At 49.4% G+C, this 24,327-nt stretch overlaps 2 protein-coding genes across 2 annotated transcripts in view; one reads left to right on the forward strand and one right to left on the reverse strand.

The window, feature by feature from the left end:
• Positions 1-1,548: 1,548 nt before the first annotated feature.
• Positions 1,549-2,628, forward strand: CCR4 (C-C motif chemokine receptor 4; the record flags this gene model as incomplete). The annotated part of the gene is made up of 1 exon (XM_080715219.1): positions 1,549-2,628. One exon carries the CDS (start codon positions 1,549-1,551, stop codon positions 2,626-2,628), a length of 1,080 nt encoding a protein of 359 aa, XP_080571345.1.
• Positions 2,629-21,491: 18,863 nt separating this feature from the next.
• Positions 21,492-24,327, reverse strand: part of GLB1 (galactosidase beta 1) — a gene marked incomplete at both ends in the record, with an annotated part of 90,930 nt that continues 88,094 nt past the window's right edge. The window contains one exon of the mRNA XM_080715861.1: positions 21,492-21,575. Coding sequence (XP_080571987.1) covers positions 21,492-21,575 — 84 coding nt within the window. The remainder of the gene's footprint in view (positions 21,576-24,327) is intronic.

Below are 24,327 nucleotides of genomic sequence, written 5' to 3' on the forward strand. Positions count from 1 at the left end.
GTGGATAGAAGGGCTTCCAGGAACCCCAGTACCACCAAAAAAAAAAAATCCCCCCTTTTTTTGTTTTGAAACAGGGTCTTGCTAGGTTGCTGAGACTCGCTAAGTTGGAGTTCTTCATCTGAGATCTTGTCATCTCTGAAAGTGAATTTAGTAACCCACATTGCAAAATAATTTAAAAAAATTTTTTTTTTTTTGGTGGTACTGGGGTTCCTGGAAGCCCTTCTATCTCTGGCTACACTCCCACGGGCTACACTCCCAGACCTATTTTTATACTTTTTTATGTGGAAACAGGGTCTCTTAAACCAGAGAGGCTGGCTCCGAACCTGCGTGATCCTCCTGTCTCTGCCTCCCAAGCATGGGGATTACAAGTGTGTGCCACCACACCTGGCCTAAATTTTGTTTTAATTTTTTTTTTTTTTTTTTTTTGCGAGTCTGGGGATGGAACCCTAGGACATTTGATCTCCGAGCTACACCCCCTGCCCTATTTTTTATTCTTTATTTTGAAACCAGGTCTCACTGAGTTTCAGAGAGCCTCACTAACTAGCTGAGGCTGTCCAAAAACCACCATCCTCCTGAATGCTGGGATTACACGTGTGCACCACCACACCCAGCTCAGAATATCTTTTAGAAACAATTTTTTTGAGGGTGGCCTTGGGAATTGAACCTTTAAGCTATATCACCAACCTTTTTTTATTTTAAAACAGTCTAAGTTACCATGTGCTATCCTCCAATCTGCAGTCCTCTTGTCTAAGCCTCCAAGTACTAGATTACAGGTATGAGCCACATATCTTAAAATACACCTCCTCCCGGGCGTGGTGGCGCACGCTTGAAATCCCTGCACTTGGGAGGCTGAGACAGGAGGATCGCACGGGTTCGAAGCCAGCCTCAGCTACTTAGGCTTTTGGCAACTTAGACCCCGTTTCCAAATAAAATATAAAAATAGGTCTGCGAGTATAGCCCCGAGGTAGAAAGCCTCTGGGTTACACCCCCAGTACCACTAAAAAAAAAAAAAAACTCCTTGTAAAGGGGTTTACATTTAGGCACAGTGGTGCACGCTTGTAATCCCAGTACCTGGGAAGCTGAGTTAGGATAATCACTGGTTCAAGACCAGCCTCAGCCATTTAGCATGACTCTTAGGACCTAGGGAGACCCTGTTTCAAAATAAAATAGGACTGGGGGTATAGCTCGGAAGTAGAATGCCCCCGGGTACTATCCTGACTTAGAATTGAGAGAAGAGAGCTGGGCATGGTGGCACATGCTTACAATCCCAGCATTTGGGAGGCTGAGGCAGGAGGACCACGGTTCAAGGACAGCCTCAGCTACTTAGTGAGGCCCTTTGCAAGTCATTGAGGCTCTGTTGCATAATAAAGAATAAAAAAAAGTTCAGCAGAGGGGTAAATACTTGACCCTAATCCGTCCAACCCAAGGCCAAGATTAGGGCATCTGGCTGCTGGGCACATTATGTTCTGTCTGTGCTGCCACCATTTTGATCGCTTTTGGGTTCTTTGCAGCTACGGGAACCTGCCTTGAGGCGCCCGCAGAGTCGAGATGAACCCCACGGACATCGCCGACACGAGCCTGGACGAGAGCGTGTACAGCAACTACTACGCCTACGAGAGCGTGCCCCAGCCGTGCGCCAAGGCGGGCGTCAGGGCCTTCGGGGAGCTCTTCCTGCCCCCGCTCTACGCCCTGGTCTTCGCCCTCGGCCTGCTGGGCAATTCCGTGGTGGTTCTGGTCCTGTTCAAGTACAAGCGGCTCAAGTCCATGACCGACGTGTACCTGCTCAATCTCGCCATCTCGGACCTGCTCTTCGTGCTCTCCCTCCCGTTCTGGGGCTACTATGCCGCGGACCAGTGGGTGTTCGGCCTGGGCCTGTGCAAGCTCATCTCGTGGATGTACCTGGTGGGCTTCTACGGCGGCATCTTCTTCATCGTGCTCCTGAGCGTCGACCGCTACCTGGCCATCGTGCGCGCGGTGTTGTCCCTGCGTGCACGCACGCTCGCCTCCGGCGTCGTCACCAGCCTGGCCACCTGGGCCGTGGCGGTGTTCGCCTCCCTCCCCGGCTTGGCGTTCAGCACGTGCTACACGGAGCGCAACCACACGTACTGCAGGACCAGGTACCCCGCCAACTCCACGGCGTGGAAGGTCCTGAGCTCGCTGGAGGTCAACGTGCTGGGGCTGCTGGTGCCCTCGGGCATCATGCTCTTCTGCTATTCGCTCATCATCAAGACCCTGCAGCGCTGTAAGAACGAGAAGAGGAACAGGGCGGTGAGGATGATCTTAGCCGTGGTGGTCCTCTTCCTCGGCTTCTGGGCCCCTTATAACGTGGTGCTCTTCCTGGAGACCCTGGTCGAGCTGGAGGTCCTTCAGGACTGCACCTTCGAGAGGCACCTGGACTACGCCCTCCAGGCCACCGAGACCCTGGCTTTCGTGCACTGCTGCCTCAACCCGGTCATCTACTTTTTCCTGGGGGAGAAATTTCGCAAGTACATCGTGCAGCTCTTCAAAAGCTGCCGGGGCCTCTCCGTGCTCTGCCAGCCCTGCGGGCTCCGGCTCGACCCGGCCGATGCCTCCAGCTCCACGTACACGCAGTCTACCGCGGATCAGGACCTCCGGGACGCTTTGTAAAAACGGAAAGCCGGCTTCCACCTTGGGAGCTTATGGAAGCCGGTGATTTTTAGTAAGCGTCCACCGAGCAGGCAGCAGGAGGGAGCCTTAGAGCCGCAGCCAAGGCCCTTCTCTTACGGAAGCTAAGTCCCGCTCCACGAGGGGCCGCCCCGGCCGGGCAGCCGATCTGAGGATGCTGAGCAGTGTCTCCACAAAAGACTCTTCCCTCTAACCTAGACTGGCGGGCTTCTCCAGCCGGTGGGATAAATCGCTACCTCCTGCTGCGAAAAATGGACCCGCTACGTGGAGCAATCTAGAAAATTGTGACATGCTGTTTAAGTGCTTTCTTAATGATACAGCTGAAACGTGGCACAGCCCATGAAGCCAGATGTGTACAGAAACCATTACTGAAATCATAAGCCGGGTGCGGTGGCGCACGCTTGTCATCCCCGCACTTGGGAGGCAGAGACAGGAGGATCGCGCAGGTTCGAAGCCAGCCGCGCTGGCTTAAGAGACCCTGTTTCCAAATAAAAATATAAAAATAGTTCTGGGAGTGTAGCCCGGAGGTAAAAGGGTTTCCAGGAACCCCCAGTACCACAAAAAAAAGAAAAAAAAATCATGAGCCTCTGTCTTGATTCTTATATCGTGAAAGATTATTTGTTAATTGAAGCCAAACTTTCTCAAAGCTGACTAACATGTGTGAGGATTTGAAGGCATTAGCGTGGTCTGATGTCTAAGCTTGAAATACAAGGCATTTAAAATCTAAGCCGGGCATGATGGCACGCACTTGTAATCCCAGCATTTGGGAGGCAGGGACAGGAGGAGCACAGGTTTGTGGCCAGCCTCAGCTATTTGGTCCCTCCACAACTTACTGAGACCCTGTTTCAAATTAAAGAATAAAAAAATAGGGCTGGTAGTGTAGCTCAGAGGTAATGCAAATAAAGCATGTGATATAGCTCAGTGGTAGAATACTTGGTCAGCATGTGTGAGGTCCTGGGTTCTAGCCCCAGCTCTGCTAAATAACAGGCCTGAAATACAACATTTATCTGGGTTTTTTACTTGTTTACCAATATGGCCTTCAAAGTTAAGGGCTGGGCATGGTGGTGCACACTTATAATACCAGTACTTGAGAAGCCGAGAAAAGGATTACATGATCACTGCCAGCCTCAACAACTTAGTGAGGCTCTCGGCAACTTGGATGCATTTCAAAAATGAAAAGTAAAATGGGGCTGAGGGTGTGGCTCAGAGGTAGAATACCCCTGCGTTCAATCCTCAGTACTACTCATACACAAAAAAATCACAGGTGATTTAAAAATTTGGTAAATCATATCTTACAAATTATTTTAATTTTCTACTCATAGGATAAATCGCCCCGCCTGTCGGTATAACCTTAATTTAGTCAGAATTAAGAAAAGACTTCAAAGTTCGTGAGACTGCTCTACATGCCAAAAAGCTAATCTTACAAGCTATTAACTGGATTAAAATGTATCTGTTAAGTTTACAAAGTGTTGTGTGTTTTACATTGTAAAGAATATATCTCTAGAAACAAATTACTCTTTTCAGAAAGGGGTTAAGAGGGAAAGTTGGTAATTGCCTTTATGGAAAATAAACCTGTAAATGGTCTTCCAGAGCTTTTTCTTGTCTTTTTTGTTTGTTTGTTTTGTTGTTTCGTTACTGAGGATGGAACCCAGGAACATTCTATCTTTAAGCTACATCTCCAGACTTCTTTTTTTGAGCCCGGGTCTGGGTGTTGCTGAGGTGGTCCTCAAGGCTGTGATCCTCCCGCCTGTCTCACAGGTTCTGGGATTCCAGGCGTGCGCTGCTGCGCCTGGCTCATGGAGCCCTTTTCCCTGATCACGCCCGAGTGTGATCTTGGGTGGACAGGTCGACGCCGCGGCCGCCGCAGACTGGCCCAGACAGGCAGAGTTCACGGTTACACCACAGTGGAGCCAGGCTGTGGTGCGCGCCTGTGATCCCAGTGACTCAGGAGGCTGGGACGGGAGGATCGCAGCTTTGAAGCCAGCCTGGGCAACTTAGACCTTGTTTCAAAATAAAGAATAAGCCGAGCGTCGTGGCGCACGCTTTTAATCCCAGCATTTGGGAGGCTGAGACTGGAGGATCGCGGTTTGCGGACGGCCTCAGCTACTTAGGCCCTCTGCAACTCAGTGAGGCCCTGTTTCAAAATAAAGAATAAAAAATAGGGCAGGGGGTATAGCTTGGAGGTCAAATACCCCTGGGTTCCATCCCCAGACCCTATAAATAAATAAATAAATAAATAAATAAATAAATAAATAAATAAATAAAAACTGGGCATGGTGGCACATACTTGTAATCCCAGCATTTGGGAGGCTGAGACAGGAAGGTCATGGTTCACAGCCTCAGCTACTTAGCGAGGCCCTTTGCAACTCAGTGGACCCAGTTTCAAAATAAAAAATAGGGTTAGGGGTGTAGCTCAGAGGTTGAAAGTCCTGAGTTCAATCCTAAGTACTAGGGCTGGGCAAGATGGCACACGTTTGTAATCCCAGTACTTGGGAGGCTGAGAAAGGAGGATCACAGCTTTGAGGATGGCCTTACTTAGGCTCTCATCAACTGAGACCCTGTTTCCAAATTAAAAAAACAGGGCCGAATGTGGAGGATTGAACCCTGGGTTCAATCCCTGGTACCACAAACAAAACACTCCACTAAAACACAGAAGGGATGGGAAGTCAGTGGGCTGCGGCCCCAGGCAGTGATTCCTTAGAAGAACCTGTGTGAGCAGCTGGACCTGCTCCCCCAGCCCTGCGTCCACTGAGGTCCCCTCTTAACTTTGGTTTCCTCGAAAGAAAGATTATGCACCCAAAGATGAGGTCCCCAGGTCAGCATCTGTTCAACCAGAGCCCTCCTCTTTCCTGATACAGCTTGAGTTTGTTCACTTAACCACGATGCTACAGAAACCCAGGGCACCAAAGACTGGCCGACGGGGCTCGCTGTCCCTCTACCTCCCGGCACGGACAATATCCAGCAGTGGCGAGCCGGGCAAACCTCAGGACTTGGGAGGCTGAGACAGGAAGATCGGCAGATTCAAGGCCAGCCTCGGCAACTTAGGCCCTCCACAATTTAGCAAGACCCTGTTTCAAAACAAAAACTAAGCCAGGCATGGTGGTGCAACGCTTGTAATCCTAGCATTTGGGAGGTTGAGACAGGAGGATCGCGGTTTGTGGCTGGCCTCAGCTACTTAGGCCCTTTGCAACTCAGTGAGACCCTGTTTCAAAAACTAAAAAGAAGCCGGGTGTGGTGACACACACTTGTAATCCCAGCATTTGGTGGGAGGCCGAGACAGGAGGATTGCGGTTCACAGACAGCCTCAGCTACTCGGTGAGGTCCTGTACAATTTAGTGAGACCCTGTTTCAAAATAAAGAATAAAAAATAGCGCTGGAGCTTGGAGGTAGAATGGGTTCCAGACCCAGTACTGCTTTTTAAGCAACCTCTTCTCGAGTAGATAAAATTTATATTATTGCTTCAAGAAATTAAGGTTCAGGAGCTGGGAGTGGCATGGGAGTACTTGGGAGGCTGAGACAGGGGGGGTCACAGGTTCAAGGCCAGCCTCAGCTATTTAGGCCCTCCGCAACTTAGTGGGAACCTGTTTGAAAATAAAGAATAACCCGGCATGGTGGTGCACGCTTGTAATCCCCGCACTTGGGAGGCAGAGACAGGAGGATCGCGCAGGTTCAAAGCCATCCGCGCTGGCTTCAGAGACCCTGTTTCCAAATAAAAATATAAAAAAGGTCTGGGAGTATAGCCCGGAGGTAGAAGGGCTTCCAGGAACCCCAGTACCATCAAAAATAATAAATAAATAAATAAATAAATGAAAAATAAAATAGTTTGGGTGTAGCTCAAAAAAGGATAAAATAGGGCTGGGGGTGTAGCTCAGAGGTAGAATGAACATGACCAGTACTGCTAAAAAAAAAATAAAAAATAAAAAAGGTTCAGGAGCTGGGCGTGGTGGCATTTATTTGTATTCTCAGTACTTGGGAGGTTGAGACGCAGGTTCAAGGTCAGCCTCAGCAATGTAGCAAGACTGTCAGGGGACTCAGCGAGGTCCCGATTCAAAGGCTGGGGGTATAGTTCAGAGGTAGAATGCGCCTGAGCTCATTCCCCAGTGACACATACACACCGAAAAGAAATGAGGTTCAGAGCAAACGTTATTCTGTACATTAACTACAGTGGTCGCCACCTGACTGCACAGACCACCTAGCTCCTAGCTGAGAAAAGACTGCCTTTTACTGAATGAGTTTCCAGTCTCTCGTCGGGTACTCCACCCTGCGAGCGAAGTTTCTGTTTAAATACTCAAAGTTCACTAGTCATCCCTCAAAAATCCCCAGTGCTGCTTCTAATAAAACCTTACGTGCCGGAGTTCAAAGGTGGCCTGGGCTGTTCCAGAAACAGTGGGTGGGTTTGGGCTGGAAGATGACTGCGCTCCGCTTTTGCTATGAACATAACTGCGTTTCCGCCTCCACTGGGGAATTGTAAAGTAGCATGAAGAACGAATTTAAGAGCCCACAAACTGCCTTTTCAGTCAAACCTGGAGAGAGACTCCAGAATCTAAAGCTTAGTGGTACTGAGGATTGAACCCCAGGGCATTCTGCCTTTATGCTACACTCCCAGCTTTTATTTCCCCTTTTTTTCTTCGGTACTGGGGATGGAACCCAGGGGCATTCGACCTCCAAGCTACAGCCCCAGCCCTATTTTCTATTCTTTATTTTGAAATAGGGTCTCGCTAAGTAGCTGAGGCTGCCCTCGACAATCCGGTCTCAGACTCCCAAATGCTAGGATAACAAGCATGTGCCACCACGCCCGGCTTTCATTCTTTATTTTGAAACAGGGGCCTCACTAAGTAGCTGAGGCTGGCCATGAACCCGCAATTCTCCCATCTCAGCCTGCCCAAGTACTGAGACTACAGGCGTTCGCCACCATGCCTGATTCGTGTGTGTGTGTGTGTGCGTGTGTGTGTGTGTGTGTGTGTGTGTGTGTGTGTGTGTGTGTTACTGGGAATAATAGGATAAAACCTAGAGGTGTTTTATCCCTGAACCATTATTTATTTGTTTTCTTTTGAAACAGGTCTCACTAAGTTGCTGAGGCTGGCCTTGAGCCTGTGATCCTCCTGTCTCAGCCTCCCAAGTACTAGGATTACAGGTATGTGTCGGGAATCCAGCCCGACAGCTGGCGGGGCTTGGCGAGATGATGAGTACCGAGGACTCGAACACAAACCCGCGAGCCGGGAGTCAAGTCAAGCGAGATCTCATCTATTTCTCTCCAAGCAGTCCTACATATAGCACCAAGCCACGAGGGGAATTTCCATGAGGAATAGCCTGGCCTATCCGGGATAAAGATCACTAGCACGTAGTTTACAGCCAATCCCAGGCCAGTACATGAGCCATTCATGTGTGCGGAAAGCTCCTTTAAAGGTAGAAAGGGAAAAACCGCTCAGTCTCCCCACCCATAGTGAATGGGGAAACCACGCCTTCCTAGCTTCCTCCAGGCGCCATCTTTGCCCCTTTTCTGCTGAATGACTTTACTTAAAGTTTAGGCCAAGCCGGGCGTGGTGACACACGCTTGTAATCCCAGCATTCGGGAGGCTGAGACTTGGAGGATCGTGGTTCGCAGACAGCCTCAGCTACTTAGTGAGGCCCTCTGCAACTCAGTGAGACCCGGTTTCAAAATAAAGAATAAAAAATAGGGCAGGGGGTGTAGCTCGGAGGTCAAATGCCTCTGGGTTCCACCCCCAGACCCGCAAAAAAAAAAAAAAAAAAAAAAAAGTTTAGGCCGCTCAGGACGAATCTCCTTAGGCGCTGTATGGACACACCCCATCAGGTGTGCATCACCGCGCTCATGTGAGAGCAAGGTTTATAAACAATAAGCCAGGCCTGGTGGCACAGGCTTGCAATCCCAGTACTTGGGAGGCTAAGACAGGAGGATCGGAGTTCATGGCTGATAAGTAAAATAAAAAATTATGCGAGTAAAATAAAAAATAACGTGAGTACGGCGGAGTGTGGAAAGCACGAGAGGTCCGGTACACGTGGCATGTAAAGTTCTCGTTGCACGGCTCTCCCGGGGGTCAGGGCGAAGCACCGTGGGGCCCGCGCGCCTGTCCGAAGCTAGAGGACACGGGCTCTCCTTTTAAAGGCATGCATCTCGCGAGATGAGGGTTTACTCGTGGGAACGCCCAGTTCTCGCGGGGGTTTCGGCCCCTCCCTTGCCCTGCAGAGGTCATGTGACACAAAGTCACATGAGTGCAGGACCCAACTTAACATTCCGGCCTTTTGATGGTAGGGATAAGGGATGACGATTGGACCCTCTAGCTTCTTCCTGCTGTCAAGGGGCGTCGTCAGGGGCCCCAGGCCGGGAGGAGTCGGGAATCCAGTCCCCCAGAAGGGGGTGCAGGTGGGTGCATAGCTGCAGTGCGAATTGGAGGTTACCCTGGACAGCTTAGTGATGTGAGCTTGAGGAGGCTTGAACAGGCAAGGGCTATTAAAGAAAAAAACAAATCGTGAGATTGAGCAGGCGACCAAAAAGGAGACTGGCTTACTCACTACCTAGGTGGGAAATGGGTTTCAGTGGCCCAGGAATAGTTAGGAACTTTTATAAGCGATCTGGTATCCCTCCAATTGCTCTTCCCCATCAGCTGCTATTTATCTTCCCGCCAGCCACCATTTTGTGATGGCGCGCAGTCGCTGCCTGGGGTGACGTCACAGTCGCCATCTTGGCCCCCACCAGACTGCAATTTCGTTGGGCGGCTGCCCGGCCGCTCCGCACAGTCCTAAATGCGCTTGGCTTCTGGCTCCCTTTCCGGCCCGCTTGGACACGCCCTAGGTGCTGCAGGAAATGCCGGGGCCAGGCCGGGGCCAGGGCGACACCCTCTGTCTGCCCGTGGGGAGTCCACGTTGCCATTCTTGCAGGACACCCATCCCGGGACGCACTCTTTGTGTGTGCGTGTAGGGAACCCTCAACCTCCATCCTCCTTGCCAGCTCAGGGTAGCTCTCCAGGTAGTGAGTAAGCCAGTCTCCTTTTTGGTTGCCTGCTCAATCGTTCGGAAATGGAGGTTAAGAGATAGGGAGGAACGTCTTCATCCCTTCTCCAAACCGGAGGATGACCTGGTCAATGGCCAGCTTCAGCTACTTAGTAAGGACCTCAGCAACTTTGTAAGACCTCGTTTCAAAATAAAGAATAAAACCGGGATTGTGGCGCATGCTTGGAAACCCAGCATTCAGGAGGCTGAGACTGGAGGATCGCAGTTCTTGGACAGCCTCAGCTACTTAGTGAGGCCCTCTGCAACTCAGTGAGACTCGGTTTCAAAATAAAGAATAAAAAATAGGGCTGGGGGTATAGCTTGGAGGTAGAATGCCCCTGGGTTCCATCCCCAGTACTACAATAAATAATAAATAAACAAACAAATGAACAGAAACTCTTTCATGAAAAATGAGTGTATAAACCCAAATTCCATGGCCCAAGGAAGAAAAACAACCCCAAAAGAGTAAACAAGATAAAACAAGAGCTTCAACGAGATAAAAGTTAATATAATAAAACAGTGTGGAAATGCTGTTAAATACATATGTGGGTCTACCTTGAGAAAAATAGCACCCACTAAGAGAGAACAACAGACTATAAACACCGGCCATCCTCCCTCGAGGTGTGAGGAGATGCACACGGTGTCAACGCTAAACTTCCGTCGAGAGCTGAACTTGGCGCTTCTCTGAGACCTGTCCCCAGGAGGCAGTGAGTCGGCAGTCCAGCCGCTCCTCCTTTCCCGAGTGACATCTGGCCTGCGGTTTTGAGAGTGGCTCTGACCTTGTTGTTTCTGGATGTCACTCCCAGCCGACAGCTTCTCTCTCCTGTGTGGACCTCAGGCATGACGTCCACGCTAAGTCCATCTCCTCCCCTGCACAGGGCTCCTGCGGCTCGCTTTGTGTGTGTGTGTGTGGTAGTATTAGGGATGGAATCCGGGGCCATTCTATCTCTGAGCGACACCCCCAGCTGTATTTTTTATTCTTTTTTTTTTTTTTTTCTTTTGGTGGTACTGGGGTTCCTGGAAGCCCTTCTACCTCTGGGCTACACTCCCAGACCTATTTTCTGTATTTTTGAAACAGGGTCTCTTAAGCCAGCGCGGCTGGCCGTGATCCTCCCGTCTCTGCCTCCCAAGCGCGCAGGGATTACAAGCGTGCGCCACCACGCCCGCCCTTTATTCTTTATTTTGAAACAGGGTCTCACTGAGTTGCAAAGGGCCTCACTGAGTAGTTGAGGCTGTCCTTGAACTGTGATCCTCCTGTCTCAGCCTCCCGAATGCTGGGATTACAAGCGTGCCCCACCACGCCCAGTTCGCAGCCTGCTTCTTTTTTTTTTTTTTTTTTTTTTACTGTGTGTGGTACTGGGGGTGGAACCCAGGGGCTTTCTACCTCCGGGCTACACTCCCAGACCTATTTTATATTTTATTTGGAAACAGGGTCTCACTAAGTTGCTGAGAGCCTAAGTAGCTGAGGCTGGCTTCGAACCCGTGCGATCCTCCTGTCTCAGCCTCCCAAGCGCAATAGCCCGCTTCTTAATCAGATCTTTAGGCGCCCCTCATGTGGCGCTTATTCTGCTCCACTCTGCGGCCTCGGACGACTGAGTAGGGTTACTTAGGGCCTTTCTATTTCCTGTTCTTCCAGCTGTGGTGGGAAGCCAGCGTCCTGTCTCCATGTCCGGCTCAGGATCTTGGGAAGGCGGCCTTGGTCCACGTGCAGTGACAACCCCGCTTCTGCGCTATGACGGGGACTCGGGAACCTCACTTCCCCTCATGCTCAGCTCCCCAGCCCAGCAGAGTTAGCATTTTTCTCCCTACACCAAGTACGGAAGCGCTCCCGGGACTGTTCCCGACTGTGCCTCTAGCTGCCGACTCCTGCTTCCTTCCCCTCTCGCTCGCACAAGTCTCCTGCCTCTTAAGAAGTTGGACTTGGCCGGGCGTGGTGGCGCACACTTGTAATTCCTGCGCTTGGGAGGCTGAGAGGATCATGCATGTTCGAAGCCAGGCTCAGCTGGCTTAAGAGACCCTGTTTCCAAATAAAATATAAAAAGGTCTGGGAGTGTAGCCCATAGGTAGAAGGCCCCTGGGTTCCATCCCCAGTACCACAAAAAAAAAAAAAAAAAGTTGGACCTAGAAGGACAAAAGCAAGCATGTGTCGTTTCAGGAGTACAGAAGGGGCATGTTCAGTGTTTAAATGATTAGAAATTCAGAAGCCAGCCAGGCCCGTGGTGGTGCATGCTTGTAATCCCAGTACTTGGGAGCCTGAGACAGGAGAACTGCAGGTTCCTGGACAGTCTCAGCTACTTAGTGAGGCCCTCCACAACTTAGTGAGACCTTGTTTTGAAGGACCAAAGTGCCGCCATGACAGGCTTCAGTTAAAGCTTTAAGTAGAGTAGGCCTAAGTTTCTGTCTAAAATTAAGTTTCTGTTCCCTTGTAAGAGCTGCTCACTGCGCTAATCTGACCTTCCCTGAGCAACTGCCAATCCACGTCAAGCATATCTAGGTCTGGAATTTGCAGGTATCCCAGGCAAGGTCATTCTGTCCCACTCTGTCCTAGTAGAAGACCCCACCCATCCTGAACATTCCTGAGATACGCTAAGTGAGGGCCAGACCAATCAACTTAAAGGCCACCTAAAATGGCCAATACTTCCTTGGTGACAACCCCTTTCCAAGGCATGAAAGCTAAGCCAATGGTGGGGGTGGGAAGCAGACTTTTGTTTTTTTTTGTTTTGTTTTTTTTGGTGGTACTGGGGTTCCTGGAAGCCCGTCTATCTCCGGGCTACACTCCCAGACCTATTTTATTTTTGGAAACAGGGTCTCCTAAGCCAGCGCGGCTGGCTTCGAGCCTGCGCGATCCTCCTGTCTCCGCCTCCCAAGCGCGGGGATTACAAGCGTGCGCCACCACGCCCGGCGGAGACTTTTGTTTTAAAATAACCAATCGACGCAAAGGTGGGTTGGGCGGCCTTTCTAAAGGATAAAGGCTCTGTTCTCAGGGAACGCGCGCGCTGCCTCCGTGACCACTGCGTTGGTGCGCGTGGAGAGTCCAAGCTCGAGCTTGAATAAACAGCCCTTCTGCTTTTTGCGTCGGTCGGAACTTCGGCTCCTGGTGGTCATTGGCGGATAACGAACTGGCATTTCAGTTTCAAAATAAAGAATAAAAAACAAGCCGGGCGTGGTGGCGCACACTTGTGAGGCTCTCAGCAACTTAGTGAGACCCTGTTTCCAAATAAAGTATAAAATAGGTCTGGGAGTATAGCCCAGAGGTAGAAAGCCTCTGGGTTCCACCCCCAGTACCACAGAACAAAACAAAACATAAACAGAAAGAAGATAGCAGAGGAATTCATGAAAATTGAAGGGAAACCAGCGAAGGAGAGTGTGGGAGGAGGGGAAGAGGAGCTAATTGGGAAATGAAACTGACCACTGGCCAAATAATCCTATGTGCACGCACAAATGTATAACAATAAAGCCTGCCGTTTTGTACGATTCTAATGCATCGATTAAAAACACGAGCCAAGTCTCAGGTTTCCGGCGTTCGGCAGCACTGAGCAGTCTTGCAGTGTGGACCGCCCCTCCTCCTCCACCGCCTCAAAGCTCGGTGAGGCTCCTACAGGTTCAAAGAGGCCCCGTGCGGGTGACGTTTTGTGAAACTCCAGATCCTCTGTTCCACGTCTTAGTGAGTCAAGAGACTTCAGAGAAACGTGTAGGATGGTAAGATCATGAACCAGACTTGTTTGCCAGAAGAAGAGGCAGAAGATCTAGCCAGAAGAAGCCACAAGAAAGGAAGTCCCCCAGCGCCCACAGAAATCTCCAGAATGGTCTCAGACAAATCTTGGATTTATTTATTTATTCATTCATTCATTTATTCATTTATTTATTCATTTTGGTGGTACTGGGGGTGGAACCCAGGGGCTTTTCTACCTCTGGGTTATACTCCCAGACCTATTTTATCTTTTATTTGGAAACAGGTTCTCACTAAGTTGCTGAGAGCCTCACTAAGTAGCTGAGGCTGGCTTTGAACCCGTGCGTCCTCTTGTCTCAGCCTCCCAATGGCAGGGATTACAAGCATGCGCCACCATGCCCAACAAATCTTGGATTTTTAAAGAGGAGGGCAACCGGGTGTGGTGGCGCACGCTTGTAATCCCAGTGCTTGGGAGGCTGAGACAGGAGGATCGCGCAGGTATACTTAGTGAGGTTCTCAGCAACTTAGTGACACCCTGTTCCCAAATAAAGTATAAAATACGTCTGGGAGTATAGCCCGGAGGTAGAAAAGCCCCTGGGTTCCATAACCAGTACCACCAATAAATAAATAAATAAATAAATAAATAAATAAATAAATAAATAGGAGGGCACCACTGGGCGTGGTTGTGCACACCTGTCATCCCATTTCTTGAGAGGCAGAGACAGAGGATCGCAGTTCAAGGACAGCCTCAGCTACTTAGTGAGGTCTTCTGCAACTCAGTGAGACCCTGTTTCAAAATAAAGAATAAAAATAGAGCTGGGAGTGTAGCTCGGAGGTAGAATGCCCCTGGGTTCCATCCCCAGTACTGCAATAAATAAATAAATAGAAGCCACGCGCGGTGGAGCACACTTGTAATCCTGCACTTGGGAGGCTGAGACAGGTGGATGGCACAGGTTCGAAGCCAGCCTCAGTTACTTAGTGAAGCTAGTGAGACCCTGTTTCCAAATAAAGTATAAAATAGGTCTTGGAGTATAGCCCAGGGGTAGAAAAGCCCCTGGGTTCCACCCTCAGTACCACAAAATAAAAATAACAGCCAGGTATGGTGGACCATGCCTGTAATCCCAATACTCGGGAGACTGAAACAAGAGGATCGTAGGTTTGAGGTTAGTCTTAGCAAATAGTGAGACTTTCATGAACCTAGTAAGACCCTGTTTCAAAGTAAAAATTTAAAAATATAGGTAGGGGTATGGCTTAGAGGTAGAATGCCTCTGAGTTTAATTTCTAGTATCACAAAAAATAAAAAAATAAAAATAAAGTCTAGCCAGCTGTGATGGTGCACGCTTGTAATCCTAGTACCTGGGAGGCTGAGACAGGAGGATCACAGGTTCAAAGTCAGCTTCTGCAACTTAGCGTGGCTCTCAGCAACTTAGTGAGACCATGTTTGCAAGCAAGAAATAAAATCAGAGCCGAGTGTGGTGGTGCACACTTGTAATCCTAGCACTAGGGAAGCTGAGACAGGAGGAGCACAGAGGTTCGAAGCCAGCCTCAGCTACTTAGTGAGGCTCTCAGCAACTTAGCGAGACCCTGTTTCCAAATAAATTATAAAATTTGGGCTGGGGGTGTAGCCCAGAGGTAGAATGCCTCTGGGTTCCATCCCCAGGACCACAAAAAAAAAAAAGAAAGAAAGAAAGAAAGAAAGAAAGAAAGAAAGAAAGAAAGAAAGAAAGAAAAAAAAAATCAGGCTGGGGGTGTGGCTTGGAGGTAGAATGCCTCTGGTTTCAACCCCCAGTACCAATAGATAGATAGATGATAGATAGAGATAGACAGATAGATCCAAGATAAATAAAAATAAAATAGGGCTGGGAGTGTAGCTCAGAGGTAGAAAGCCCCTGGGCTCAATCTCAGGAACACACACACACACACACACACACACACACACACACACACAGGAGATATTAGGCATTTAGTTCCTGGGAATCACAATTTTGGAGAACAAAGACAGGAAGACCCACAGAGGTCTCTGGGAGGCCCTGGCAGCCTCTCAACTGCCTCTGGTCCAGGCACATAAACCCTTTGATGTGGCTTCTTAAGTCCTTTAGCATACTTGTTCTTTCTTTATTCTTTTCTTTTTAAAAATTGTGGTGCTAGTGAGGAGATAGAAAGGAAACAGGCAGATAGAAAAAAGGCCTCCGTAGAAAAAAGTTAATTTCCTGAGTTTCCTGAGGAGTGACAAATACCTGAAATTCCAAAGGCTCTGAGATAAGAAGGCCAGAGCTTCACAAAGCCATCTGTTTACTAATCAACAAACCCACCTAACAAGTCTGGCACTGCTGAAAGGAGATTCTTCAAGGACTTGCAAATTCCCTATGCAAATCCTGACAGCTGCTTCCCAGAATTCCCCAAAGTCACGCTAATCAAAAGAGGACTTGCAAGCGGTCAGGCCTTCGCCTTAGATGGCAAAATGGGGCTTTTCCCTCTCAGGACCCCCTCCCCTTTTGGGGCGCTGTTCTCTCACGCGCAGGTCGTGTTGGCCTGAGAGAAGGCAGAGTGCATCTGAGGTCACATGGCTCGGGCGACTCTCGAGTAGTGACCTGAAGGCCTCTGCTGGACATCAAGGCTGAGCAGGGCCCCTAGGGGTGACCTGTACCTCTTTTCTGGCAGATTGTGTGGACTCTGGGAGAAAGTAGTTTGTAATTGACACTCAGGTAATGACCTGAAGACAGATACTGGACAACAGAGACCCAGGACAGCCCCTTTGGGCTGGAAGAAAGCAGCCTGCACCTGAAGGCAATTTGGCTTGGGCTACTCTCAAGTATTTTCCTGAAGGCAGCTGCTGGACCCAGAGTTCCAGCCCCTTTGGGGTGTTCAGCCACCCTCCCCCCATTCCCTGCTGCTTCCAATAAACCTTTTACTCCCCTTCCTGAGGTCTGCGGGTGTCATTCTAGACCTAGACGTAGACAAGACATTGTCTACGTCATTCGTAGACGTAGACAAGAACCCGGTAGGAAACCCAGTAGGAAACGTCGAGTCCTTCTTAGGGAACTCCGTTTCATCTCGAGGGAACGCCGGGTTTCCTCTCAAGAAACCCCCGTCTCACTAGGAATTTGGGGGTTGAATACAGGGGCATTCTATCCCCGAGCTACACACCCAACCCAATTATTATTCTTTATTTCAAAACAGGGTCTCGCTGAGTTGCTGAGAGCCTCACTAAGTAGCTGAGAATCACTGCAAACCTGAGATTCTCCTGTCTCATCCTCCCCGGCGCCGGGATTACACGCGTGCAACACCACGCCCGGCTCCATACTTGTTCTTACGACTCCTGCAAGCGGCCGTGTCTGACAGTGGACAGGAACCCGGTAGCCTGCGAGAGGCGCCTCTGCTTGGGGCCTCCGCTGATACCGATCTGAGCGCCTGCCCACTCTCCTGGCTCCTGGGCCTCACCTCGGCGAGACGAGAGTTACCGTCTGACTGAGCCTCTGCAATTCCACGTAACTTCTCTCTGCCCACCTCTTTCAGAGAAACCCACTGCTCACGGTGCTCTAAAACCAGCCAAGTTCCTGAGGAATTTACTGAGTGCCAAAGAGCAAGTTAAAGCAGAGAGGGGCCGGGCTCTGGGACCGTGGGATTTGTCCAGGAGGGATGCTCAGCTGTCCCCTGGGACCAGGACCTCACTTCCTAACTGCACCCCGTGGGCTCCCTCACATGCAGGCCATTGGGCCTGATTGCCCGGCTATGAGGGCCTTGACTGGGATATTCTTTTTTTCTTTGTTTTCTTCTGGTGGTACTAGGGATTGAACCCAGAGGCATTCTACCTCTGAGCTACACCCCTAGCTCTATTTGTTATTTATTTGTTTGTTTGTTTACTGGGGACGGAACCCAGGGGGATTCTACCTCCGAGCTATACCCCACCCCTATTTTTTATTCGTTATTTTGAAACAGGGTCTCACTAAATTGCGGAGGGCCTTACTAAGTAAGCTAAGGCCTGTCTCGAACCAGTGATCCTCCTGTCTCAGCCTCCCAAGTACTGGGATTACAGGTGTGCACCACCATGCCCGGCTCAAAGTTTTCTAAGCACCATCAAGGTTTAAGACAGGAACCTAGAAAACTTCAGAAGGTAGCCGGGCGTGGTGGTGCACGCTTGGGATGCTAAGACAGAAGGATCGCACGGGTTCAAAGCCATCCTCAGCTACTTAGTGAGGCTCCTAGCAACTTAGTGAGACCCTGTCTCCACATGAAGTATAAAATAGGTCTGTGGAGCCGGGCGTGGTGGCGCACGCCTGTAACCCCAGCATTCGGGAGGTTGAGACCGAAGGATTGCAGTTCGCAGACAGACTCAGCTACTTAGTGAGGCCCTTTGCAACTTAGTGAGAGCTGCTTTCAAAATAAAGAATAAAAAATAGGGCAGGGGGTGTAGCTCGGAGGTCAAATGCTTCTGGGTTCCATCCCCAGATCTGCACACACACAAAAAAAAGTTCTGGGAGTATAGCCCAGAGGTAGAAAAGCCCCTGGGTTCCACCCCCAGTACCACACACACACACACACAAAGAAAAAGAAACTTCAGAGGGCACATTAGGTGTGAAAAGAACCCATTCTTCAGGATTGTATAACCCGGTGGAAGGAGCTGGGGCCGCCTCTCCTCTGTTCACCCCAGTATCTGGCCAGTGTGAGCGGCCCGAGGTCCTCTCCTAGAGTGCCCGTCCTCTCCAGACCCCGGGGCCTGGCATTCCACTCTCTCTGCTTCACTTCTTGCCCCCCCTACGGCACCTTTTCTCCTCCTCCTCTTCTCCATCTTGCTCAGCTGCAGGATGGTACCTGGCCCGGCCCCTTCACCTAAGTGGGAGAGGAATCCAGCAGGCCCTGGGCACCGGTCCCCTCCTGTCCACTAATGCGCCTGGGTGCTGCTCCCCGAGGGCCAAGAACCCAGCCTTGCTCACGAGCTCCGGTAAGCGCTGCGTGAGCATCTCCTGAGGCCACGGAGCAGCAGTGATAACAACTGCTCTCAGCAAAGCTGGGCGTGGCCGCGCACACTTGAAATTCCAGCATTCAGGAGGTTGAGACAGGAGGATCGCGGTTCACGGCCAGCCTCAGCTACTTAGTAAGGCCCTTTGCAACTCAGGGAGACCCGGTTTCAAAATAAAGAATAAAAAAGACGTTTGGGAGTGTAGCTCGGAGGTCGAATGCTCCTGGGTTCAATTCCCAGTACTGCAAAATAAATAAGTAAATAAAATAATAAAATAAAAGCTGAGAGCACACCTCCACTCAGGAGCAGTGAGACCTAAGCCCGCAGGATTCCTCGCTGGTGATCCTTGGACACGTCATGATTTTAGAGACCAGGAAAAAGACAATAAGTGAGTGAGCCACAGGGCCAGAGCATCATGGGAACAAGAGCACATGGCTAGCAGGGCATGGGGGCGCACGCTTGTAATCCTAGTACTTGGGAGGCTGAGACAGGAGGATCGCGCAGGTTCAAAGCCAGCCTCAGCTACTTAGTGAGGCTCTCGGCAACTTCGTGAGACCCTGTTTCCAAATAAAATATAAACTAGTCTGGGAGTGTAGCCTGGAGGTAGAAGGCCCCTGGGTTCCATCCCCCATACCACCAAATCCAAAACCAAACCCAAACAAAACAAAAACAAAAAACAAAACAAAAAAAAAAAAAAACACGTGGCTTAGTAAAAATTAAAGCAAAGCGGGGTGTGGTGGTGCATGCCTGGAATCCCATACTTGAGAGGGTGAGACAGGAGGATCGCAGATTCAAGGCCAGCCTCAGCCATTTAGAGAGACCCTCGGCAATCCAGTTGTCTCAAAATATAAAAATTTAAAAAAAGCCAAGACTCTGCTTCAAAATAAAAAAATAAAATGGGGCTGGGACTGTAGACGTAGCTGAGAAGTAGAATGCCCCTGGCTTCAGTTCCTAGTATCATAAACAAACAAATAGGCTGAGGGTATAGCTTGGAGGTTCAATGGCCCTTGGTTTAATCCCTAGTACCAATTAAAAAAATGCAATAATGCCGGGCGTGGTGGCGCACGCTTATAATTCCCCGGGCTTGGGAGGTGGAGACAGGAGGATTGCACGCAGGTTCAAGGCCAGCTGTGCTGACTTAGGAGACCCTGTTACCAAATTAAAAAGTATAAAAATATGTCTGGGAGTGTAGCCCGGAGGTAGAAGTGAAACGCCGGGTTTCTTTCCTTACCGGGTTCTTGTCTAGGGTGAGCGAAGAATGACACCCGCAGACCTCAGGAAGGGAGTAGAAGGTTGATTGGAAGCAGCAGGAAATGGGGCGAGGGTGGCTGAACACCCCCAAAGGGGCTGGGACTCTGGGTCCAGCAGCTGCCTTCAGGACAATACTTGAGAGTAGCCCAAGCTGAATTGCCTTCAGGTGCAGGCTGCTTTCTTCCAGAGTCCACGCGATCTGCCAGAAGGGAATAGAGAAAAGTGGCCGAACACCCTAAAGGGGCTGTCGGGTCTCCTGGTGTCCAGTAGTTGTCTTCAGGTCACTACCCGAGTGTCGCCCGAGCCAAGTGCCGTCAATTACAAACCACTTTCTCTCAGAGTCCACGCGATCAGCCAGAAAAGAGGTACAGGTCACCCCTAGGGGCCTGGTCAGCCTTGATGCCCAGCAGAGGCCTTCAGATCACTACTCGAGAGTCGCCCGAGCCACATGCCCTCAAATGCACTCTGCCTTCTCTCAGGGCCAACATGACTTGCGAGAGAGAGAGAAAGAGATGGGGGGGAGGAGAGGGGGAGGGAGGATAGCTCCCGAAAAGGGGAGGGGGTCCTGAGAGGGAAAATCCCAATTTGCCATTTGACTAAGGCGAAGGCCTGATTGTTTGTGACCTCTTTTGGTTAGGGTGACTTTGGGAATTCTGGGAAGCAGATCTCAGAATTTGCATAGGGTATTTGCAAGTCCTTTGAAGGATCTTCTTTTATTCAGTAGGCATGTCCAGACTTGCTCTGTGCTGGCTCCTGGGTTTGTTGATTAGTAAACAGATGGCTTTGTGAAGCTCTGGCCTTCTTATCTCTGAGCCTTTGGAGTTTCAGGTATTTGTTGTCCCTCAGGAAACTCAAGAAATTAACTTTTTTTCTACCGAGGCCTTTTCCCTATCTGCCTATTTCCTTTCTATCTCCTCAGAAGGGCTTCCAGGAACCCCAGTACCACCTAAATAAATAAATAAATACAATAAAACAAAAAAAGAAAGCTGGACATGGTGGCACATGCTTGTAATCCCAGCACTTGGGAGGCTGAGACAGGAGGATTGCCAGTTCAAAACCAGCTCGAAAACTTCATGAGGCTCTCAGCAACCTACTGAGACCCTGTTTCAAAATAAAAATAAAACAGAGCCAGGCATAGTGGCGCATGCTTGTAATCCCAGCACTTGGGAGGCTGAGACAGGAGGATCGCAGGTTCATGAACAGCCTCAGCAATTTATCCAGAATTTCAGCAGAGAGTCCCTGTTTCAAAAAATAAAAACTGTCCCTAGGTTCAATCTCCAGTACCTAAAATAAAATAAAATAAAATAGGGCTTTGGGTGTAGCTCAGAAGTAGAAGGCCCCTGGGTTTAATCCCCAGTACTGTGGGGGGTGGGGTGGGAAAGTGAGCCGGGCATGGTGGCACACACTTGTAATCCCAGTATTTGGGAGGCTGAGACGGGGATTGCTGTTTCACAGCCAGCCTCAGCTACCTAGTGAGGCCCTCAGCAATTTAAAGAATAACAAATAGAGCTGGGATGTAGCTTGGAGGTAGAATGCCCCTGGGTTCAATCCCCAGTAGTACTGGAAAAAAAATGTACCACAAGAAAAAGAAAAAGAATCATACTAGTGTTTAGTAAGTACCTTCTACCTGACAAGTGCTGTGCAGTGAATTTATGATGCTCTGTCTGCCTCTCTATTGGGGGGTGCTAGGGATGGAACCTGCGGCCTCACTCACGCTAGGCAAGTACTGTCCCCGGGCTGCACCCCAGCCCTCAATGACTTAAGAAAAGAGGTAACTGCAGCTCAGACGTGGATTGCTTTCCCTCCACGATGCCACCACAAGGGATGAAGTGAGAGCCAAGGTCTGGGGTCCTGTCCCCAAGCCCATCCTGAGCTTAGAAGTCTGGGGGGCTTTGGTTGTGGGAGGACTTCTCAGCCCTGGGAAAGCCCCTGGGGCGCTGGTCGACCAGCTGTCGCTCAGGATTCTCCCGGCCCCATGTATTTATACACAGCCTGAGAGCTGTCCAGCGCCAGCATCCAGCTCCAGCACAGCTCGGGCGGCTGGAGGGCAAGGGGCGGGCGCAGACTGCTGCTCAGGCCTCAGGGGCAGGTCACCCGCTCCCGCTACGAGGGCGCTGGCCTGCTGCTCATCACAGCCCACACCAGTGACATATCTGACCACAGGCCAGATGGACCCTTTGCCTTGACTAAAAAGTGACTTCAGAAAATGACTTTGTTTTTCATAAAGAGGAGAAACAAAGACCACGCAGGACTGCTTCCTATCTGTGTCATTTGACACAGGCACAAGGCTTGTTGGGGAAACAGTGGAAAAAAACCCAGCCTCAGACGAGAGCTAAACAATTTCATTCTGAATGCGCTGGGTTTACCGAGAAGCAAAGATGGAGAGATTGACAAGGATGGGCAGAGAAAGGCACTAAACAGACCAAAGTACAGAGAAAGAGAACAGACGAAAGGAATGAGAAATCCAGGAACATTTAATAGTGTGTGTGTGTGTGTGTGTGTGTGTGTGTGTGTTGCACTCTACCTCTGAGCTACACCTCCAGCCTTATTTTATTCTTTATTTTGAAATGGGTTCTCACTAACTTGCAGAGGGCCTCACAAGTTGCTGAGGCTGGCTGCGAACCTGTGATCCTCCTGTCCTAGGCTCTCAAATCCTGGGATTACAAGCGTGTGCCACCATACCTGTCTGAAATCCAGGAAATTTTTTTTTTTTTTTTGTTTGGTGCTGGGGTTCCTGGAAACCCTTCTACCTTTGTGCTACACTCCCGGACCTATTTTTTTAAATACATTTTAAATTTGGAAACAGGGTCTCTTAAACCAGCGTGGCTGGCTTCAAACCTGTGCAATCCTCCTTCTCTGCCTCCCAAGCGCAGGGATTACAAGTGTGTGCCACCACACCTGGCTAAAATCCAGAAATTTTAAGTCAGTGCACCTCTTCTTTATTACTAACCTGGCTTCAAAAAAGATGTTCTGAACTTGCTTGGCACTTTCTTTCTTTCTTTCTTTCTTTCTTTCTTTCTTTCTTTCTTTCTTTCTTCTTCTTCTTCTTCTTCTTCTTCTTCTTCTTCTTCTTCTTCTTCTTCTTCTTCTTTTCTCCTCTCTCTCTCTCTCTCTCTCTCTCTCTCTCTCTCTCTCTCTCTCTTTTGTGGTGTTAGGGATTGAACCCAGGGGCATTCTACTTCTGAGCTACATCTCCAGCCCTATTTTTTTCCTTTTGTGCACTCACATGTGCGTGCGTGTGTGTGTGTGTGTTACTGTGGGTGGGACCTAGGGGCTTTTCTATCTCTGGGCTATACTCCCAGACCTATTTTTTTTTAATACTTTATTTGGAAACAGGGTCTAAGTTGCTGAGAGCCTCACTAAGTAGCTGAGGCTGGCTTTGAATCTGTGCGATCCTTCTGTCTCAGCCTCCCATGCACTGGGATTACAAGTGTGCGCCACCATGCCTGGCTTGCAGTACTGGGAGTGGAACCCTGGGGCATTCTACCTCCAAGCTACACCTCCAGCACTATTTTTTTTTTAATTCTTTACTTTGAAACAGACTCTGAGTTGCAAAGGGCCTGAGTATCTGAGGCTGTCCACGGACCACGATCCCTGTCTCGGCCTCCCAAATGCTGCTATTACAAGTGTGTGCCATCATGCTGAGTTGCTGACTACAAACTTAAAATTCTCCTGTTTCAGCCTCTCACGTACTGGGAGCACAGACACGTGCTACCATGCCCAACCGTTTGGCAGTTTTAAAGTTAAACATACGACCACACAAAGAATTGACCAGGAAAGTCTACATCAGCACTATTTGTAATTGTCAAAACCTGGAAACAATTCAAATACTTGTCTGTTGGCCAATAGGCAAACAAGACCTGGTCCATTATCGTACTGGAATACTACACAGAAGTAAGAGTAACCAGTTCCTGACTGTGCTAAAACATGGGCGAGCCTCAAACACATTATGCTAAGTGTAAGAGACCAGAAGTACAAGATGGTGTATGGTACCCAGGCATATGATTTTTTTTTTTTTTTTTTTTGCAGTACTGGAGATGGAAACCAGGAGCATTCAACCTCTGAGCTACATGCCCAGCCCTACTTTTTATTCTTTTGAAACAGTCTCATTACATTGCAGAGGGCCTCCCTAAGTAGCTGAGGCTAGCCACGAACCCAGATCCTTCTGTCCCAGCCTTCCAAATGCTGGGATTACAAGTGTGTGCCATCACGCCCAGCTTTAAAATGTCTAATAATGGCATACCTATAGACAGAAAACAGACTACATGTAGTGGAAGGGGAGATTGCAAATGAGCAGGAGAAAACTTTCTGGGTAATTGAAGAAAGGAAGTGTTGTTTTTTTTTTTTAAGGCTTGTGTCAGGTCTTCTTTATTTTTTTTTTTATACTTTTATTGGTGCACTATAGTCCCATGCCAAAATGTAGTTCTGAGTGACAGTGACATCCTTGCACACAGCACTTGGGGGCTCCGTCCCCACTTCCCTTTCCCCATAGAGGGTATTGAGATCGACATAGGTATTCTCACATATGTATACCATGTCCATGGAAGTGTTTTCTTCATCCATTCTCCCTCTCCCTCCCCTTCCCCTAGACCACCTCCCTGGCTCCACTGCAGTTTCTCCTCCATTATCTGAAGTCCCTCTGGTTTCCTGATGACCCCCTAGCTTCTGCATATGAGAGAAAACATCTGACTCTTTCTGTGACTGGTTAATCTTAGTTATCATAATGTTCTCCAGATTCAACCACTGTCCTGCAAATGGCTTCAGCTCCTCCTCCTCCTCCTCCTCCTCCTCC

This window comes from Muscardinus avellanarius (genome assembly GCF_963383645.1).
Source record: "Muscardinus avellanarius genome assembly, chromosome: 18".
NCBI classification, from domain to species: domain Eukaryota; kingdom Metazoa; phylum Chordata; class Mammalia; order Rodentia; family Gliridae; genus Muscardinus; species Muscardinus avellanarius.